This window comes from Zeugodacus cucurbitae, chromosome 3 (genome assembly GCF_028554725.1).
Source record: "Zeugodacus cucurbitae isolate PBARC_wt_2022May chromosome 3, idZeuCucr1.2, whole genome shotgun sequence".
Lineage (NCBI taxonomy): Eukaryota > Metazoa > Arthropoda > Insecta > Diptera > Tephritidae > Zeugodacus > Zeugodacus cucurbitae.
In genome coordinates, this window is record NC_071668.1 from 185,878 (window position 1) to 203,134 (window position 17,257).

Consider the following 17,257-nt stretch of genomic DNA (forward strand, 5'->3'; position numbering starts at 1 on the left):
GTTGGGGAGTAACAAAAATCTGCTCACGTAGAAATCTTGTAGTTATTTAATAAAATGTGATACATTATATTTTTATTATATAAAGATAATATATAGAACTGTATCAATTCGTGCGAGAGATATAAACAAATTGTAGCGAAATAGTTTACCATATATATTTGTCAATGGACAATAAAAAATTCCATGTGTACACAGCCCTACATGCGAAAAAATGACACACAGTTCGACATCAGCTGAGCAAATTATAGTACTTCAAAACAATAACACTGAGAACTGAGAAACCTGAAGAACACAGTGACGACATATAAATATTACAATAACTTTTTCAGTTGATATTTTCGTAGAAATTACAAATAATTATTAAAGGGTCGAATAATACCCAAATATGTTTTTACGTAAGAAATCTGAACCGAATAAACGAAGAATTCATGATTTATCACAGGTAAAGTAAATTTTTTTAATATAGAATTATTTGTATTTTACAAAAGTGAATGACTCATCAACGGCAATTCTGTTGGTAATGTTGGTACCCTCTTAGTTTGGTCTAACAGAAATTCCTGATGACTTCGATCCTGCGGGGGGTTATGCAGAAATGGAAGGAAATGATAGTGATTTGGAAAATGAATTAGCTGCTATTACAAATGGAATGAGCAAGACGCGAAAGCCTCAAAATAAACAAGAACAAAATATTGATCTTGAAAAAATGGTAGCTGAAAGCCTGAGAGACATTGGCAGCGATGATGAAAATGACGCAGATTTGGAAAATGACACTGAACTTTTAGGTGAATTGAACAGCATTTCAGGGTTGGAAGAATCTTTTGACTTAGTTAGGGAAAACGAGGATTCAAATACTACAATTGCTGATCAGGATGGAGAGCAAAAAACTATTTTGCCTACAACTAGTCTAGACATTTTGCAGCTTATTCAGCAGCGTATCATTATGTATAAATTGGCTGAAGCGAGTGCTAAAGAGGCAGGCGAAAGTGCAAAGGTACGAAGGTTTGGTAGAGCTCTTAAAACTCTATTGGAGATACAACAAGCAGCCAATAAGGGTAGAGAAATTCAAATAGAAGATGTTCCACCAGAAGTTAGCGTTAAACCGCTTACTGAAAAAGGTGACAAGTTGACAGACACGGCACCCAGTCGCCCAGCACCTCCACCGCCTATTATTAAAACTGAATCAGAAACAAAATCAATTTCGTCCCAAAATATGCCTATAAATGAAATACATGATAGATCAATAAACTTGGACAAAATGAAATATCGCCAAAATCAATATAAAACTGCGGCACTACAAGCAAAGCGGAATGGGAATACGAATATGGCAATGCAATTTCTCAGAGTCGTAAAAAAGTTTGATATGGTCATAAAAATGGCAGAAGGTGGTCAAGAAGTAGATTTGAGTGATATGCCCCCACCACCGGATCAATTTTTGGATTTCTTATCCAAATTGCAAACAAATATTGAAGAAGACAAGAAGAGCGTTCAGAAAGTCCCTGAATCACATGAAAACGTTGACCAAATTGATGTAAAAGATAACAATAGCATGTTGCTTACCATGCAAGAAGCTCTTCAGCAACGATTGGACAAATATAAATCCGTACAAGAATCGGCGACAGCAGAAGGAAATTCTAGCAAAGCGCGTAGATTTGGTCGCATTGTGAAACAATATGAAGACGCAATTAAACAATATAAAGCTGGCAAATCTGTTGTTTATGATGAATTGCCCGTTCCACCAGGTTTTGGTCCGTTGCCTTCAGAAAATACATCCAACAATAATTCCTGTGGTCCGGTAGATACTGTGTTACCCAAACATTCTGAAACACCAAAAGATGACACGAGTGCCGCTGAAGAATCTTCAGAAAGAACACCGATACCAGTTACGTCTCAAACGTCACCGCAAAAGCTCGATCTAACTACCCGAACATCAGGAAATCAACAAAAAAATAATTTAGCTGAACAGCAGATGAAAATTCTTCTTGACCGACAAGCTGAATTTAAAGTTGCAGCAATAGAGGCAAAGAAAGCTGGAGAAATTGACCAGGCTAAGGAATATCTTAAAATATATAAAGGATTTGATTCTTTGTTAAATGCAGCTAGTAGCGGCTTGCCAGTTGACCTTACTTCGGTATTATAAGGTATTATCTATACATGGAAAGCAAAGTACAGTACGATTTTTTTTAGTTGCCACTGCCGCCATCTCAACGTGAAAATCTAGAAGCTTCATTTGCTATTGTTACTACCGAAGAATGTGACCCTGATAATGAGTTGTCGGATATTGGTGTACGAATTGAGGAACAATTAGCCAAACAATTAATGATGTGCAAAAATACAAGGTAAAAATATTTGAACGATATGAAAATTAATGAAAAATATGTTGGTTTTTCAAATAACAATAGGGATCATCATAAGGCCATGGGAGATGTAGCCGGTATGAATCGTTTTGAAAATTTAGCATTGACCGTGCAGAAAGACTTGGACTTAGTGCGTTATTCAAAGCATAAAAACCTCAGTTTGCCTAAATTTCACTATGAGAAACGAAGCTTTAATATTGTGCATTGCAATACAGACCTTTCCGATAACGAATTAGAAATTGTTGTTGTGCGAGGCCTTAATTATAATGTACCTAACCCAAAGGATGTTGATACTTACGTAAAAATTGAATTTCCTTTAATGAATGTAAGAATTAAAATTTCATATTTTCCGATATCTTTAACATACCCAAAATTTTCAGGATGAGACATTTAAAGGCAAAACCTCAGTAATTAAAAATAATGATAGTCCAGACTATGATCAACATTTCCAGGTTGAAATCCATCGAGGAAATCGACAGTTTCAACGTATATTTAAAAGACATCATGTAAAATTTGAAGTATATTCTCGAGGGTAAGTTAAAATATAGTAAAAAACATCTTCAATACGAATTTACTTTATTTGCACATTTTACAAATTAATATTATTTAAATTAGCCTAAAATTTGACGCAAAATATATTAAACTAGATTTTGTTTATGAATCAACCAATTTTTATATATATCTATGGTATTTTTACTCATAAATTCCAAAACGTTTATATATGGGCATTTCCGCCAAAAGGTCCACCACAGACAAAATATTAAACATTATTACAATTACAAAGTTTTTGCATATTTTCATAGGAAAATATTTAAATTTATTTATATTTAATTAATTTTAAATTAATTCATAACCAATTACGAGATATACGAAAGCCAAGTCGCATAGGAGCTACTTTTCAGATTTCGATTTTTCTACAGCATTTGTTTTTTCGTCAAAATTGTTAAAGAAATATATCATGTATAATTTTTTGCTTTGTGTAAAACCTTTATAAGGGTACAAAGAGCAAAATAAAATGCATAAGAAAGCATCCACTGCATCGGAAATATAAGAAGCAAGCTCGCCAAATTTTGGGTATAAACAGTAAATTTTTATACAATTAAAATAAAAAAAAACCTTGTTCAAAAGGATATAGGCTTACAAATCAAAATAAGAGTGCTCATTTTAACAATGTTGTCAGAAGAAAATCGTTTGCCTTTAAAGGTGACAAATTAAAAATCAAAATAAGAGTGCTCATTTTAACAATGTTGTCAGAAGAAAATCGTTTGCCTTTAAAGGTGACAAGTCGTGCGTTAAGACATATTATATTCTTGATAAATCTCTTAACTAAAATTAAGAAATTCTTTAGTCGCTTTTCTAAAATATTTATTTTTTTTTTACTGTAACTGCTCTCAGTTTAAAATCAAATTTATATTATCAAGCCTGGTTGATTTTATAAAATAATTAAAATAGTCTTCGTTAGAATATAATTTTTTTGCAAGGAGCCGTCGATGGAGTGGGAGCAGTTATCAAACGAAAAGTCTAGCAGATAACAAAATCCAAAAATGTTTATACCCGAGGACAACATTTTCTTAAAAAAAACTGTATTTCACATTCATAATACTATTTTCATTTCATACTATAGAATATTTGTTGTGTTTCTCGTTGGATATTAGTTAAAATAAATAAATAAATACATTTACTACTTTTTTAAGCCATTTTATTGGACTTGTTGTTAAATAATTTTTTTATTTTTCATTATCATTTGAATATTGCCTCACAATTCGCTGAAATCGCCGTTTGAATCGTTGTCCCCAAAAACGACTTCCATTTTTTTTTGTCCCGTGCGAATGCCTTGGTTTTATGCAATCATCTTGAAAATGAAAACCGTTCCAAAATCAACATTAACAATAAATGTGGAGCTAATGAAGGGCTATTAAAAAAGCCTACTGTCAAAATTAAAACACATTTCAGTTCATATTTTTTTAGTTGAAATGTGTACGATTGTCCCGTTCGACATGGCGGAAATACCCATATTATTTTTTTCACATATATACGTATACATAACGCTTATTATAAATAATGCTTTACATACAACAAAAAAAATTATAAAAATGCAGCATAGATTTTTGTGGACTAAGTCGTGTACTGCCTACGTGTTGTTTCAGAGGTTTTCTACGCTCAGATATCCTTATAGGAACGGTTAATGTGAAATTACAACCTATGGAAACGAAATGTGATATACATGATACTTTCAATGTAAGTCAAAAAATCAAAATACATATATTTCGCCGCATTGTCTGAAATCCTTTAAAACATACATACATATACATATCCTTAAGTCCGAATGCATTTAAATATGTATATATCTAACTACGTATACAAAACTTGTAAGAAATTATTTTAAAATTTGTTTTCTGATTATAACAGTTAATGGATGGCCGAAAAACGGTTGGTGGTAAATTAGAAGTTAAATTGCGTGTACGCAACCCTATTCTTACGAAACAAGTGGAGCATATTGAAGAGAAATGGTTGGTAGTGGATTCATAGTTTGTCGATTGTGTATATATGTATTTAAAATAGATATTTTAAAATGTATTATTTATATCTACTTATGTCTTTATTTTCGCAATTTCGTCTTGATATTAAATGGTATCACTTGCATATAGTTATATAATAAAAGTTGACATAAAACAAACCAAACAAAAAAGGAATATGACTTTAAATTAGATTCCGGTAGTTATAATATAGGAATTAAATATCATTCAAAAATCTTCTATTGTTGTCAACCAATAACTTACTTTACTTCGTATTTAATAGCATAGCTTTTCATGAAACGAATATCTTTGTGGAAAGTAATACTAATTTAAAGTAACGTAGCTAAAAAAAATAAATAACAATGTGTAGAACTGATTAAAAATATCAAAAAAGTGAACAATCCTTTTCGCCCACATAATGTATTTAGATTATGCATCTACATATATATATATATAAGAATAAGAATACTATATACGTAACAGATTAACTCAAAATGCACTTAGACGTTTGTGCCGACTTGTGTGGTTTGTTATAAGAATTGACCAGTACTATTATGTTTAGTTTAAACGTAATTATAAAGTGAAATTATTATAAAATATCCAGTCAAAATCCATCACGAATAACGGCGCTGGTGTCTGGTCATCTCGGAAGTCTCATTTATGGAGTGGAATAATTGGAGTGTACTATCTGAAGGTTTAGTTTAATGGAAATAAATACGTCTAGATACTAATTTCAAAATATTCTACTGTATCAGAAAAATTGCTCTTCCTGTTAAAGATGTCAACGGCTCGGACCTTATAGAAACCTAGAATAAAATATTAAAGAATAATGATATTTACAGGGAAAACAAGAAGTTTATAGGTTTAATAATGACATTTTGGATTTTACCATTAACGCAAGAAGAAATAGGAGCGTATTGAAATGATGGAAACGGCAAGTGCCAGTTTTCACTTATAAAATTCCAGTCTGTAGTTTTATTTACTTGAAACCAAACTTCATAGGTTTTGAGACACTGAGTAGTGTTCGCAATTTCATACCAAGAAATAAATATTTCCCCAACTGTAATTTTTGTTATCGTTGGTGGTTCGGGCTGCTTCAGTATAGGCAAAAAACTAGAGCAAACGCGAAGTAATAAAATCCATGGAAGCTGGAAGTCTCCAATATTTAATCGAAATTCAGGCATCAGTAAAATACCGGAAGCCTGTAATCGAGGAGTTTGTGCGAGCCGCATCGCTGCACGCTCCATTGCATTCGGAAAAGGTCTCGATCCGCCTTGAGTGCGCCAAAAATACGCTGGATCTGTTTTTCCTTTTTCCAATAATTCCACCACATAAGCAAAAGTCTCTATAGAGCATAATTGGAAAGGTAAATGACGATGAAGTGTGAAATTTTCTATTCTTTTTGTATTCTCTCCCGGCAGAAGCAGCCAACTTAAGTATAAGGGATTATTTACGGTGGAGCTTGTTTTCAATAGCCATAATACATCATTGGAAGTACTTAATTTGATATCTTCAATATCGGCCGCAATTGGTGCCAGTTTCGAGAGCATACCTAGTGCTGCATATACGGGTTTTTGTATAAATTGCGAATGTACAGGTTGCGAGTTATTCATTCGAAAATGTGCTAGAAGAGTGCGTTGTGTGAATTCAAACGGGTGATAACTGATGAAAGCATTATCGTGGCTAATGGATTCAAGATATTTGAACTCTCTAAAATTCAATTTAGCATGCCAGTGCAAAAAAACAATGTACACAAGTTTAGCCGCATAACGAACATCCTCGTAAAAATCTTGAGGAGTTGACCAACCAGCAATGGGATCCGCCTCACTTAAAATAAAGAATAATTTCAATTCATAACAAATGTAATACTTTTTGTTTGTAAATGTGAAAAACAACTTTGCATTGTTCCAATATTATGAAATTTAAACTTAAATTATGTTTAAATTCAGTAACTCACTCATTCGATACTGGTAACATATTAATATTAGCATAGTTTCCATAAATTTTTTTTAATAATTTCCTAGATGCTTCTAAGACCTCTGATGCTAGACCTTGACCTTTTCGATGATATGTGAGAACATTTATTGGGCAATGATCCATATGTTTATTGCAATTTTGAATTAACGCCCAACACAACGGATGTTTCCTTTTGGATTTAAACAAACCTGCTGGTCCTCGTAGAGTAAGATCCAATGACTTATTTGAAATACGGCCAGCTGCTTTAATACCTTTACGTAAAGCTATAGCGTAATTGATAAAACCTGCTTAGAAGAATATTTTAAATGAATTTCGTGTATATTAAATAACTAAATAGTTTTTGCATCTAATGACCTTCTATGGTGAAATTTAAACGATTGTAATTGTGTATATCCGGTTCATTCCAAGTTTCAAACTGCCACTTAATAAGATTCTTAGCGCCTAATAAATCTAAAAAATTATTACATTATTTATGTATGTACATATGTATATGATATATACGAATTGAATCAAATATATATGTATGCATATACTTAGGTAGCGCTTAGTGACTTGATAGCTGAAATCTTGCCACAAATCATCCATAATATCCGAATTGTTTATTATAATACCATCCAGATCAGTCATATATTCAATAACAGGATAAAGTTCCAAATCATTTAAATTTAATACAAATGCATCTAGATCCGCGAAGTCATATATGGGCACACCAGATTGGGTATATTGTATAAATTTTACCAGTTTCAATAGCCAATGAATGCGTATGTGCGTTAATGCGCCAGTTGGAAGCGCTGCGAGGTGTATTAAATTCATTTGCACCTCATCGGAGAATAGACTAGCTTTCAAAGTTTCTCGTTTGATTTCTCCAGAGGGACAAAATCCAGTATTTGTCCAAAATCGTGCTAATTTGTAATATGGCTCATTATCGATGTAGCTGTAATTTTGCAGCGGAACGAGAGCAGCTAAATACATTAACAAAGAACCAACCATCTCTTCGAATGAATTTATTGCTTTCTAAGGATTTCTATAAATTATATTTTTATTATTATGTAAATTTGTATACGAGTATGTGCAAGCCGAAATATTTCGGTTTTTGTTGTTTCTAGTATGTTTAAAAATTATTATTTTCCGAATAACAATAACGAATACACTTCTTTCCACCAGTAGTTAATTTCGACAACGGATATCTTTGCGAAATTAAGTTTACGCGTTACTATTACTTTTTGATCAAGTATTGAATGCAACTTTGTGCCTATACCCACGCCTACTAATACAAGGACGGAAGTCACTTATACTGATGAATAACTCCATCAAATTTTAAATATCTCTGGATAATTGGTATCTACATGTTTTTCCATGCATAATTTAGATTACGATGTACTTCCATCACAAATGTAAAAGTATGAACATCTAACTTATGATGTGCTTGTATATATATACATATATTGTATATTGTGTACTTAAATACAGTGAGCACGTATTCGACATGAATGAGAGCAGAATTCTCTTTGTAATTTGTTTGATTGCATTATTAAAGTACATAAAGTGTATGTATATATCAACTTTCTACGCCCGTACATACAACTACGTATTTCTCCCATTAATGCTCTTAGTTGCGGTTTCGGATTGGTGCCCACTTGTAAAATAAGGAAATGACTGACGCCTTGTACGAACTGGTAAAAAAGAAGCAGAAATAATTATTATGTTTGAAGAGCAATCTTAGTGTCAATTAGCATTTGGTTTCAGATCGATTTCAAACAAAAATGTTAATGAGTGTATGGGTGTCCCACAAGTCGACTATTTAAGTATTCATTAAAAATTGCAAATTTACACATTTTATTTGGTTCTATAGATATATAATTTCCCCATATACACGGCTGTTAATACATGACATATGATAACCTCCATTATGTTAAAGAGCACGCAGACGTTATTAATTTGTTAAATTGATCGTCTTGCATAAAATCAATTACCGTTATTAGTTTGAGCTTGCTTCTAGCTACTATCTATGATCTACGATTTTGATAATCAGTTCATTAGGTAAATATGAGCGAGATAAAAAATTAATAAATAGTATGCATACAAATGCATGTATATATTTGATAAAAAGTCATAGCTACAAGTATTTCAGTAGTTTTAGCAGTCCGCGACAAATCGCAATATTAGGTGATGAAACATTTCTGTTGGATTATTAGCATGCCGCCCAACAAAGTGAAGCCATCGCTGATACAGCGCCAACATATTGGCTTAAATCCATTCTTGCGCCACACACCTATAAGTAACCCGATATTCAGGGATATGCAAATAACATTATGTGTTTTGAAGGCAACAGGTCTGTTACCGATCTACGAAGAAGTTTCTAAATATGAAGTTGGACCACCTACAAAGCCAAATATTTTTTATTCATTTTTCATACGAGGAATTGTACAAGCACTCACTCTGTTCAACCTCTATAACCTGCTAACGCCTGGATCGGCTCAACTATTTTACTCATACAGTGATACAGATAATGTGAACAAATGGATAGAATTTTTATTGTGTATGTTAGCTCATTCGGCGACTGTTACAATTTGTGGTAGAAATTCAAAATTATTTTTAAAAATCATAAATGAAATATTGAAAGTGGATGAAGACGTTTTTGATCGATTCGGAACAACTCTGGAAAACAAATGTGGCTTCTCACTGAAGTACATTGTGGGCATATGTGTTTGTCAATGGTATTTAATGATACTCCGTGTTCTAGCTGTTAAAGATACTCTTAACGTTAACTCATATGTATTTATTTTTATCTATGCCATACAAAATGGCATGGCCACTATTTTCATTGTTTTTACGGCGGCTTTATTAAGAATACTAAAGATGCGTTTCGGTCACATAAATGTAACACTCAAAGGTTATACGTATAGCCATCACCGTAAGCTACGACGTTTCGTTGGACGAGATAGAGATATAGTTACAATGGATACTTTCCCCGATGATTCTTTATTTATATATCGTATGCACAACAAGTTGCTAAGGATCTATCGTTCAATTAATGATTGCTGCAGCTTGATTTTGGTGGCATATATGGGTTATGCTTTCTACACTATTACCACTACTACCTATAATCTATTTGTTCAAATAACAACACAGCGTTTATCATTTAATGTGTTACAAACGTGCTTTGTGTGGCTAGCAATGCATACATGTGTCTTGGCACTATTATCGAAAAGTTGTGGCCAAGCTACAGATGAGGTAAAATATGCATTTACCTAATAACTTTGAAATTAATTTTTATCATTCTTCAATAGGCTAATGGAACTTCGCAAGTTTTGGCTCGTGTCCATGGCGTAACTAAAGAACATCAAAATATAGTAAAGCAAAAATAAAATTTTATTGCTCAAATAATAACTGACATTTTAATGTAGGTGGACAAGTTTTTAACAAAAAGTATTAAGCAAGAGGTACAATTTACTGCTTACGGATTTTTCGTGATTGATAACTCCACACTTTTCAAAGTAAAGTACTAGCAATACATTAGTACATTTGAAGTCAATTAATGTTTTTTATTAGATTTTTTCAGCTGTGACAACTTACTTGGTTATTTTGATTCAGTTCAAACAACTGGAAGATTCAAAAATGGATGATGATTCGAGTTAAATTGATAGTAAAAACAAGTGATACATTTTCACTATTACCAAATTATTAAAAATTTATTTAATCACACATACAGAATTATTCAAAGTTCTTGAATGAATATTTAAAATTTAAAAGTAAATAAACATGTGAAAGTTTCAATGAACTCCACAATAATTATATAAAACTTAAAAATCATTCAATTTTCACAATTCATTTAATACAATGTAAACAAAAAAATATAGTTTTGAAGTTTGATGTTATTATATATATTTAAGCCTTTATTGGAAATAAAAGAATTACCTATGTAATATATAGTGTAGCCATCACACTTAGCAATCGACATGTTTTGGTTTTCGCCTTGTTTCTCCAAATAAGAATGAGCACATTCTATCCAGTGCAAAGGCAGCTAAGGTATCCGCCAACAAAACAAGTACAAGCATTTTACGAAACTAAAATGTAAATAGTCATCAAATTACATATATTGTTCAATATAATTGCAATATTTCAATAGAAGTATTGAATGTACTTACATCTTCGGGGAATGATACGATTTCAAAAGTTTCTGTAAGTTCGGAAGAGAGGTCCAAAGAAAGAAATAAAACTAAGCCAGTTGACACTAAAATAGATATTAATAGTGGACGATTTTCACGCAAACTTTCCATAAAAGGATGTCCCTGTTAAATTAAAAATTTCAAATAGCATAACTAGAATTGCTAAGTTTTTTAGGTTTATACCTTGTGGTTAACAGCAAAGGTAGACACTTGTAGAGCAAGACAAATTATGTAAACAGTGCTATTTATAATATTAGGTTGAAAAGTTTGTTTTTCTTCTGGATCCATATCTATGTACAGTTTCACTTTCCCTGTTCTATTGAATAACGATAACTTCCACTTAGTACAGTTATTGGTTTATTAAAAACGAAAGATCTTACCTTTCAGGTGCCCGCTCTGTTGCCTCTTGTGTTAAATAGTAAAGTGCACCAAAATGAACGGCAAATTGGCAGAGTATCGTTGACACACTATAAATGTTAAATATATTTGGCAATGGCGCAGTTTTCGACAGGGTTTTCAGCGGCTAATAATGTTGAATGTTATATAAATTTTATTCATTAAATATTTTTTGTTAAAAAAGTTTACCTTTGAGCGTGTTATACATAAAAAACATGCAGCTATGAAGAGACCCTGAAGAGTGGCCTGCATATCACTAAATTTTACTCCGTCAATATACAAAACAGATTGACAATACGCAGATATGAGCGCGTTGAGAGCTAATATTTTGAACATTTGTAGGGTAGTTACTAAGGTACAACGTCCTTGTTTAATAATATGATTTACTATGAGAAAAATATATTAATAAAAACAACTTTTAAAACCGGTTCAACATACCACATGTTATCGACGATGTTTTGCTTGTAAATGGGGCGGCTATACTTGCATCCCCTAGTTTTACCACCGAGGTTTCCTCATATATATCTTTAAGTTCAGATTGTAATCGCGCTTGGGTAGCACTTAAGTTTTCTCTATGTCGCAAAATTGCACGATCACGTTGTGACATGCTTGTACGTTCCATCGTATTAGAGGTACCTGCTACAACATTTCTAACGCCACCTGTGTTTCGTGCATTTACGGCGGAACTACCAGATAAATATGCACCAGCATCTGAGAAAATTGATCCGGCTCCATTCATGATATCGCGCCTCTTCTTTGGTTTCATTGGTCCATTACTCAGTATCGATACACCAACATGGGCGTGTTTAAGGGCACCTACATCGTTGGTACCATCACCGCACATAAGTGTGTAATAACCTAGGTGTTTTAAGGTAGTGATAACATGTTCCTTTTGTTTCGGCGCAAAGCGTGCGCATACTGTAATATGGGGTAATATTTGTAATAAATATGAATTTTCTTGTTCCCTAAGGTATTGTAAGCCATCTCCAGTAATACATAGGTCATTTCCACTCAGCAAATCTTGTAATTCATGTTTAAGATCATAGACAGACTCTGTGTCAATTGAAACCCATTGCCACTCAATACATTTTTTATTGGTATTTGCGTTACGTGTAAGAATCAATAGTTTTTTACGTGTAAAGCGTATTTCTCTGGCTACGTGGCAGGCTGTGAGTGGATTATCTCCAGTAATCATCACAACTTTGTGCGAAGCATGTATAAGTTCTTTGATTACAAATTTCGAATCGGGTTTTATAGGACATGATATTATAACAAAACCAGCAAATATTAAATTGCTTTCTACATCCTCTCTTTTTAAATCTCGGACACGCTGGGCATCCATTTGACCAAATTCTTTTATACCCAAAGCTAAAACTCGCGCACCGCGACGAGAATACTCAAGGAAAGTCTGCAAATATTAAAAGTTATCAATCCTCTATATATTATGAGTTTCACTAATAGTACTTACCTTTTCATAGTTCTTAGGGACTTCTTTTAACATTTTCTGAATAACTTCTGGGGCTCCTTTTACCGTGCCGATATAAGATACTTCATTGGTGAATGGAACTAGATATCCAGCTAATACCGACATCCTTTTTAATGCTGAAGAAAAATAATAACGATGGAAAATACGAAGCGGTTTTAATTTTCCTCGTTTTGGAATAACACTATCTTGTTTAGTAAGACTCCAATCAACTGCTGTAAGCATAGCCTTTTCTAGTGGATCTCCAACCAAACCATCGTCAAGCATTACCAAGGCGTGACATGTCGCAAGAGCTTGTATTGTTATGTCTTTAGCTTTATCCATTGGTACAATAACATTGTCATTGGTTAACCCCGCCACCCCTTCAACCATCAAATTATCTGAAGTCAGAGTTCCGGTCTTGTCAAAACAACAGATTTGCACTTTTCCAGCAAAGGGAATACGGAATGGTTCGGTGCAAAACACATAAAGCTTTGACAATTGCAAAAGTGATGTGTTCACTGCCAAAGTTAACTCAATTGGTAAATCAGGTGGTATAATTGACGTCAATATTAAAGTGCATTCTAAGAATAATTTATAACGGCTTCGCTCTGGATCTTCGGTGCCTTTAATCCAAACATATACAGCAGCCGCAATAGCGAATACCATAAGAAATAGGATGAAAGCGAAAGTTTCCAGATTATTTTCAGTTACGCGGTTTACACCAAAGAGAATAGTCCTTAATAATTTTCCTTGCGATGTATTGAAACCAGTGCGTAATACATAACCAATACAACCACTATCCGGTGCTCTTAATGCATCCTTGGTAGGAGCTGTGTGTTGTACTACTTTAGTTCCTCCAAAGAGAACAAATAATTTACTTTCACTCTCCATATCCAGTTCTATATCCAAATGATCAAGTGTTTCTAATGATTCCTTCATTTGAGGCACCGACTCTCCTAAATATAAAATTGTTATATTTATATAGTTTTTTTTTTAATATCCAGTTTTAAACCCACCTGTCAACATGCTCTCATCAACTATACAATTACCACGCAATAGCACAATGTCACAGGGAACCAAATTGTCATTTTGTGATCTTGTCATAGAGACTATATCTCCAGGAACTAATTGATCAGAATTTATTTGTCTCCACTTATTTTGTCGCAAAACATTTATCACATATGGTTTGTTTCCCATTTTTCTTATCTCGGCCATATTATGAAGTTGTTGCCCAACAAGGGTACACTCAAAAATAATCATCATAAATAGCGTAAATAATGAATAGTACCAATATTCGTCCAAGCACCACAAAGCCACTGAAAATATTTGAAAGACAAAAAATGGTGCTGTGGCACGTTCAATGAATAGTTCATAGAACTCTGGTACAACCATTTTCATTTCATTCGATCCATATAACTGCTCTGCTAATTTAACAGCGGTTTCAGTTTCGTGCCCACGACTGCGGGTATAATGACGTAAAGTTTCGTGTACCGGAAAAGCTATTCCAGAAAATGTTTTTCTTTCTTCATCCCAAACATATTTCGTTTTTTGGAAAACAAAATATAGCTGCTTTTCACCATTTGCTAATCTAATGCAATTTACTTGAACTAATTGAGAAGACCCATTGTTTGGTGTTGGTATGACTTTCGCCAGAACGCCTACGCTAGGAGTTTTTACATTACGACAGTTAAGAAATGTAAGTACATGAACACTCCAATAGCAACAAAGTAATGCTAATATCTGAATAAAAGCAATTACAGCAACTGTGATAAGACCAGCTTCATAGTGCACATCAACGCCGTAAATGAAAATCCAAGCATAGAATACTCCCAAATATAAAATTACAAAAGGCATTACTATCCCACTAAGGGCAATAGGGTTTCGAATATGTAAAGTCACATTTTGTACTAAATCATCAAGTGATGGTTTTTTACTGAGTTTGCCGTTCCTGGCACCTGATGTTCTTGCAACCGCTTCTAAGTCCGGGGTATCCTCATATTCGCGATCCATTACAATCTTTAAAATTTCCACTACCTATCGCTGGCAATGAATTGCTAAATCGTTTTCTTATTGAATTAAATTTAATTTTATAATTTTCAAAGCAGGTCACTGATATTAAATTATTCTTCAACCAGTGCCGTTTTTCTATTCCTTCCGATTGTCATTTCTGTAAATCAGATTTCATATTATGACGTGTTTTGATGTTACCACGTTGAATAAATAAGTAGTTTATTTATTATTATATAAAATCTATACAAGCAATAGTTAGTAGCTCAATAATTTTATCAAGCCAATATCTTAATAATGAAATAAAAGGAATTTTTTTAACTCGATAGCTTAACCATCTGTATAGTTTGTTCGATTGGCTTCTTCCCAACCCTGTGCGAATGGAAGCCAGTTTCATTTTGTCACATATACGTAAGTGTCGCCAATGATAATAGTTTTACCTAGAAATAAATCTGTCAATTGCCTCGCAATAATCATTGCCTGTCACCTTTTAAATAAGCTTAAAAATATTAATTTGAAATGCACTGCCCTTTATCGCGCCGAAGATGGTCTCGTATATAGCTACTCTTATTTGAAATTTTATGTTTTTGGAATAACAACGATTTTCAGTTTGATACATGGTATACCATGGTTCGATTTAATTTCGATGAATACGTGACGTCATAGTTTGTAGATTGCATTTAATAAGAAGTCTAACACGTGGTAAGATGTGTGAACAATCTGAAAATGAGTGGAAAAGTTGAAGTGACTATGAATCAATGAATATTTTAATATTAAGTTCAAGCCATTTCATTTTAATTACTTCCAATTCAGAATTATACGATATTTAGTACATTAAATCAAATGCAGTGATTGGCATGAGTTGTGAAAAATTAGCATAAAATGCCTTATAAACTTCTCTATGAATGCTGAAATGTACACTTTTTCTAATCTATTGTATGTATATACATATATCATAGGTTGTACAATATGGATCTTCGTCGATTAATGGATTTTATAAAAAAATATTCGTGGTAAGTAAAAATGAATTATTATTACATGTTTTTGAGAATAGTGATGATAACTTATGATAGGGACATCTGAAAACCATTGACAGATTTATCAATTTCTGACTAATAAAATTCTCACAGCTAGTTTTTTATCTTAATTGTTCTAAAGATGTTTTTCCTTTTAGGTTATTTCAGTCTACATCTGTACTTAAGAAATTACCAAAGGATCCGCATCGTATTACATAAAATCTGAAGCATTCGCACATTTGCAATGAATTGATGTTCAAGATTTTGTACAAGAACGTCAAAGAAACACCGAAAGAATATCATCATTAGTGACTTTAAATAAAATGCAATGATAAGGTAAGCAGTAATTGGCATGAGTTGTGAAAAATTAGCATAAAATGCTTTATAAACTTCTCTATGAATGCTGAAATGTACACATTTTTTAATCTATTGTATGTATATATATCATAGGTTGTACAATATGGATCTTCGTCGATTAATGGATTGTATAAAAAATTATTCGTGGTAGGTAAAAATGAATTATTATTAAATGTTTTTGAGAATAGTGATGATAACTTATGATAGGGACATCTGAAAACCATTGACAGATTTATCAATTTCTGACTAATAAAATTCTCACAGCTAGTTTTTTATCTTAATTGTTCTAAAGATGTTTTTCCTTTTAGGTTATTTCAGTCTACATCTGTACTTAAGAAATTACCAAAGGATCCGCATCGTATTACATAAAATCTGAAGCATTCGCACATTTGCAATGAATTGATGTTCAAGATTTTGTACAAGAACGTCAAAGAAACACCGAAAGAATATCATCATTAGTGACTTTAAATAAAATGCAATGATAAGGTAAGCAGTAATTGGCATGAGTTGTGAAAAATTAGCATAAAATGCTTTATAAACTTCTCTATGAATGCTGAAATGTACACATTTTTTAATCTATTGTATGTATATATATCATAGGTTGTACAATATGGATCTTCGTCGATTAATGGATTGTATAAAAAATTATTCGTGGTAGGTAAAAATGAATTATTATTAAATGTTTTTGAGAATAGTGATGATAACTTATGATAGGGACATCTGAAAACCATTGACAGATTTATCAATTTCTGACTAATAAAATTCTCACAGCTAGTTTTTTATCTTAATTGTTCTAAAGATGTTTTTCCTTTTAGGTTATTTCAGTCTACATCTGTACTTAAGAAATTACCAAAGGATCCGCATCGTATTACATAAAATCTGAAGCATTCGCACATTTGCAATGAATTGATGTTCAAGATTTTGTACAAGAACGTCAAAGAAACACCGAAAGAATATCATCATTAGTGACTTTAAATAAAATGCAATGATAAGGTAAGCA

The 17,257-nt window shown here is 32.6% G+C and overlaps 4 protein-coding genes across 6 annotated transcripts; 2 read left to right on the plus strand and 2 right to left on the minus strand.

Moving 5' to 3' along the window:
* Positions 1-223: 223 nt before the first annotated feature.
* On the plus strand, positions 224-5,047 carry LOC105209595 (coiled-coil and C2 domain-containing protein 1-like). Of its 2 annotated transcripts, none has more exons than XM_029038714.2 (7): positions 224-442; positions 539-2,128; positions 2,185-2,336; positions 2,400-2,679; positions 2,735-2,886; positions 4,454-4,592; positions 4,764-5,047. In XM_029038714.2, exons 1-7 carry the CDS (start codon positions 386-388, stop codon positions 4,881-4,883), a joined length of 2,490 nt encoding a protein of 829 aa, XP_028894547.1. In that variant the 5' UTR covers positions 224-385; the 3' UTR covers positions 4,884-5,047. The 2 variants fall into 2 exon arrangements, with proteins under 2 accessions (XP_028894547.1, XP_011178363.1); XM_011180061.3 differs by having other exon boundaries at positions 227-442; positions 4,502-4,592.
* A 199-nt stretch (positions 5,048-5,246) lies between these two features.
* Positions 5,247-7,837, minus strand: LOC105209593 (alpha-L-iduronidase). Of its 2 annotated transcripts, XM_011180058.3 has the most exons (6): positions 7,381-7,837; positions 7,202-7,297; positions 6,828-7,131; positions 5,760-6,697; positions 5,618-5,676; positions 5,247-5,558 (listed from the first exon to the last, which is right to left on the minus strand). In XM_011180058.3, the coding sequence occupies exons 1-6, from the start codon at positions 7,835-7,837 to the stop codon at positions 5,529-5,531; spliced, it is 1,884 nt and encodes a 627-aa protein (XP_011178360.1). In that variant the 3' UTR covers positions 5,247-5,528. The 2 variants fall into 2 exon arrangements, with proteins under 2 accessions (XP_011178360.1, XP_011178361.1); XM_011180059.3 differs by having other exon boundaries at positions 5,247-5,676.
* Positions 7,838-9,016: 1,179 nt separating this feature from the next.
* On the plus strand, positions 9,017-10,540 carry LOC105209597 (gustatory and pheromone receptor 32a). The gene is made up of 4 exons (XM_029038715.2): positions 9,017-10,081; positions 10,138-10,200; positions 10,255-10,344; positions 10,400-10,540. The coding sequence occupies exons 1-4, from the start codon at positions 9,017-9,019 to the stop codon at positions 10,484-10,486; spliced, it is 1,305 nt and encodes a 434-aa protein (XP_028894548.2). The 3' UTR covers positions 10,487-10,540.
* On the minus strand, positions 10,512-15,064 carry LOC105209596 (endoplasmic reticulum transmembrane helix translocase). The gene is made up of 8 exons (XM_011180063.3): positions 13,894-15,064; positions 12,881-13,833; positions 11,851-12,820; positions 11,602-11,798; positions 11,397-11,539; positions 11,200-11,332; positions 10,996-11,139; positions 10,512-10,914 (listed from the first exon to the last, which is right to left on the minus strand). The coding sequence occupies exons 1-8, from the start codon at positions 14,885-14,887 to the stop codon at positions 10,795-10,797; spliced, it is 3,654 nt and encodes a 1,217-aa protein (XP_011178365.1). The 5' UTR covers positions 14,888-15,064; the 3' UTR covers positions 10,512-10,794.
* Positions 15,065-17,257: the final 2,193 nt, after the last annotated feature.

Excerpts from the sequence above, each read along its gene's own strand:
- LOC105209595 (XM_029038714.2), top strand. The coding sequence starts at position 386 with ATGTTTTTACGTAAGAAATCTGAACCGAATAAACGAAGAATTCATGAT. Across the intron at positions 2,337-2,399 it reads ATGATGTGCAAAAATACAAG|GGATCATCATAAGGCCATGG; the intron begins GTAAAAATATTT and ends AAATAACAATAG. Across the intron at positions 4,593-4,763 it reads ATATACATGATACTTTCAAT|TTAATGGATGGCCGAAAAAC; the intron begins GTAAGTCAAAAA and ends TGATTATAACAG.
- LOC105209593 (XM_011180058.3), bottom strand. The coding sequence starts at position 7,837 with ATGGTTGGTTCTTTGTTAATGTATTTAGCTGCTCTCGTTCCGCTGCAA. Across the intron at positions 7,132-7,201 it reads TTTAAATTTCACCATAGAAG|GTTTTATCAATTACGCTATA; the intron begins GTCATTAGATGC and ends TCTTCTAAGCAG. Across the intron at positions 6,698-6,827 it reads ATGTTACCAGTATCGAATGA|TGAGGCGGATCCCATTGCTG; the intron begins GTGAGTTACTGA and ends CTTTATTTTAAG.
- LOC105209597 (XM_029038715.2), top strand. The coding sequence starts at position 9,017 with ATGAAACATTTCTGTTGGATTATTAGCATGCCGCCCAACAAAGTGAAG. Across the intron at positions 10,082-10,137 it reads GTGGCCAAGCTACAGATGAG|GCTAATGGAACTTCGCAAGT; the intron begins GTAAAATATGCA and ends ATTCTTCAATAG. Across the intron at positions 10,345-10,399 it reads ATAACTCCACACTTTTCAAA|ATTTTTTCAGCTGTGACAAC; the intron begins GTAAAGTACTAG and ends GTTTTTTATTAG.
- LOC105209596 (XM_011180063.3), bottom strand. The coding sequence starts at position 14,887 with ATGGATCGCGAATATGAGGATACCCCGGACTTAGAAGCGGTTGCAAGA. Across the intron at positions 13,834-13,893 it reads TGATGAGAGCATGTTGACAG|GAGAGTCGGTGCCTCAAATG; the intron begins GTGGGTTTAAAA and ends TTTTATATTTAG. Across the intron at positions 11,540-11,601 it reads TATGTATAACACGCTCAAAG|CCGCTGAAAACCCTGTCGAA; the intron begins GTAAACTTTTTT and ends CAACATTATTAG.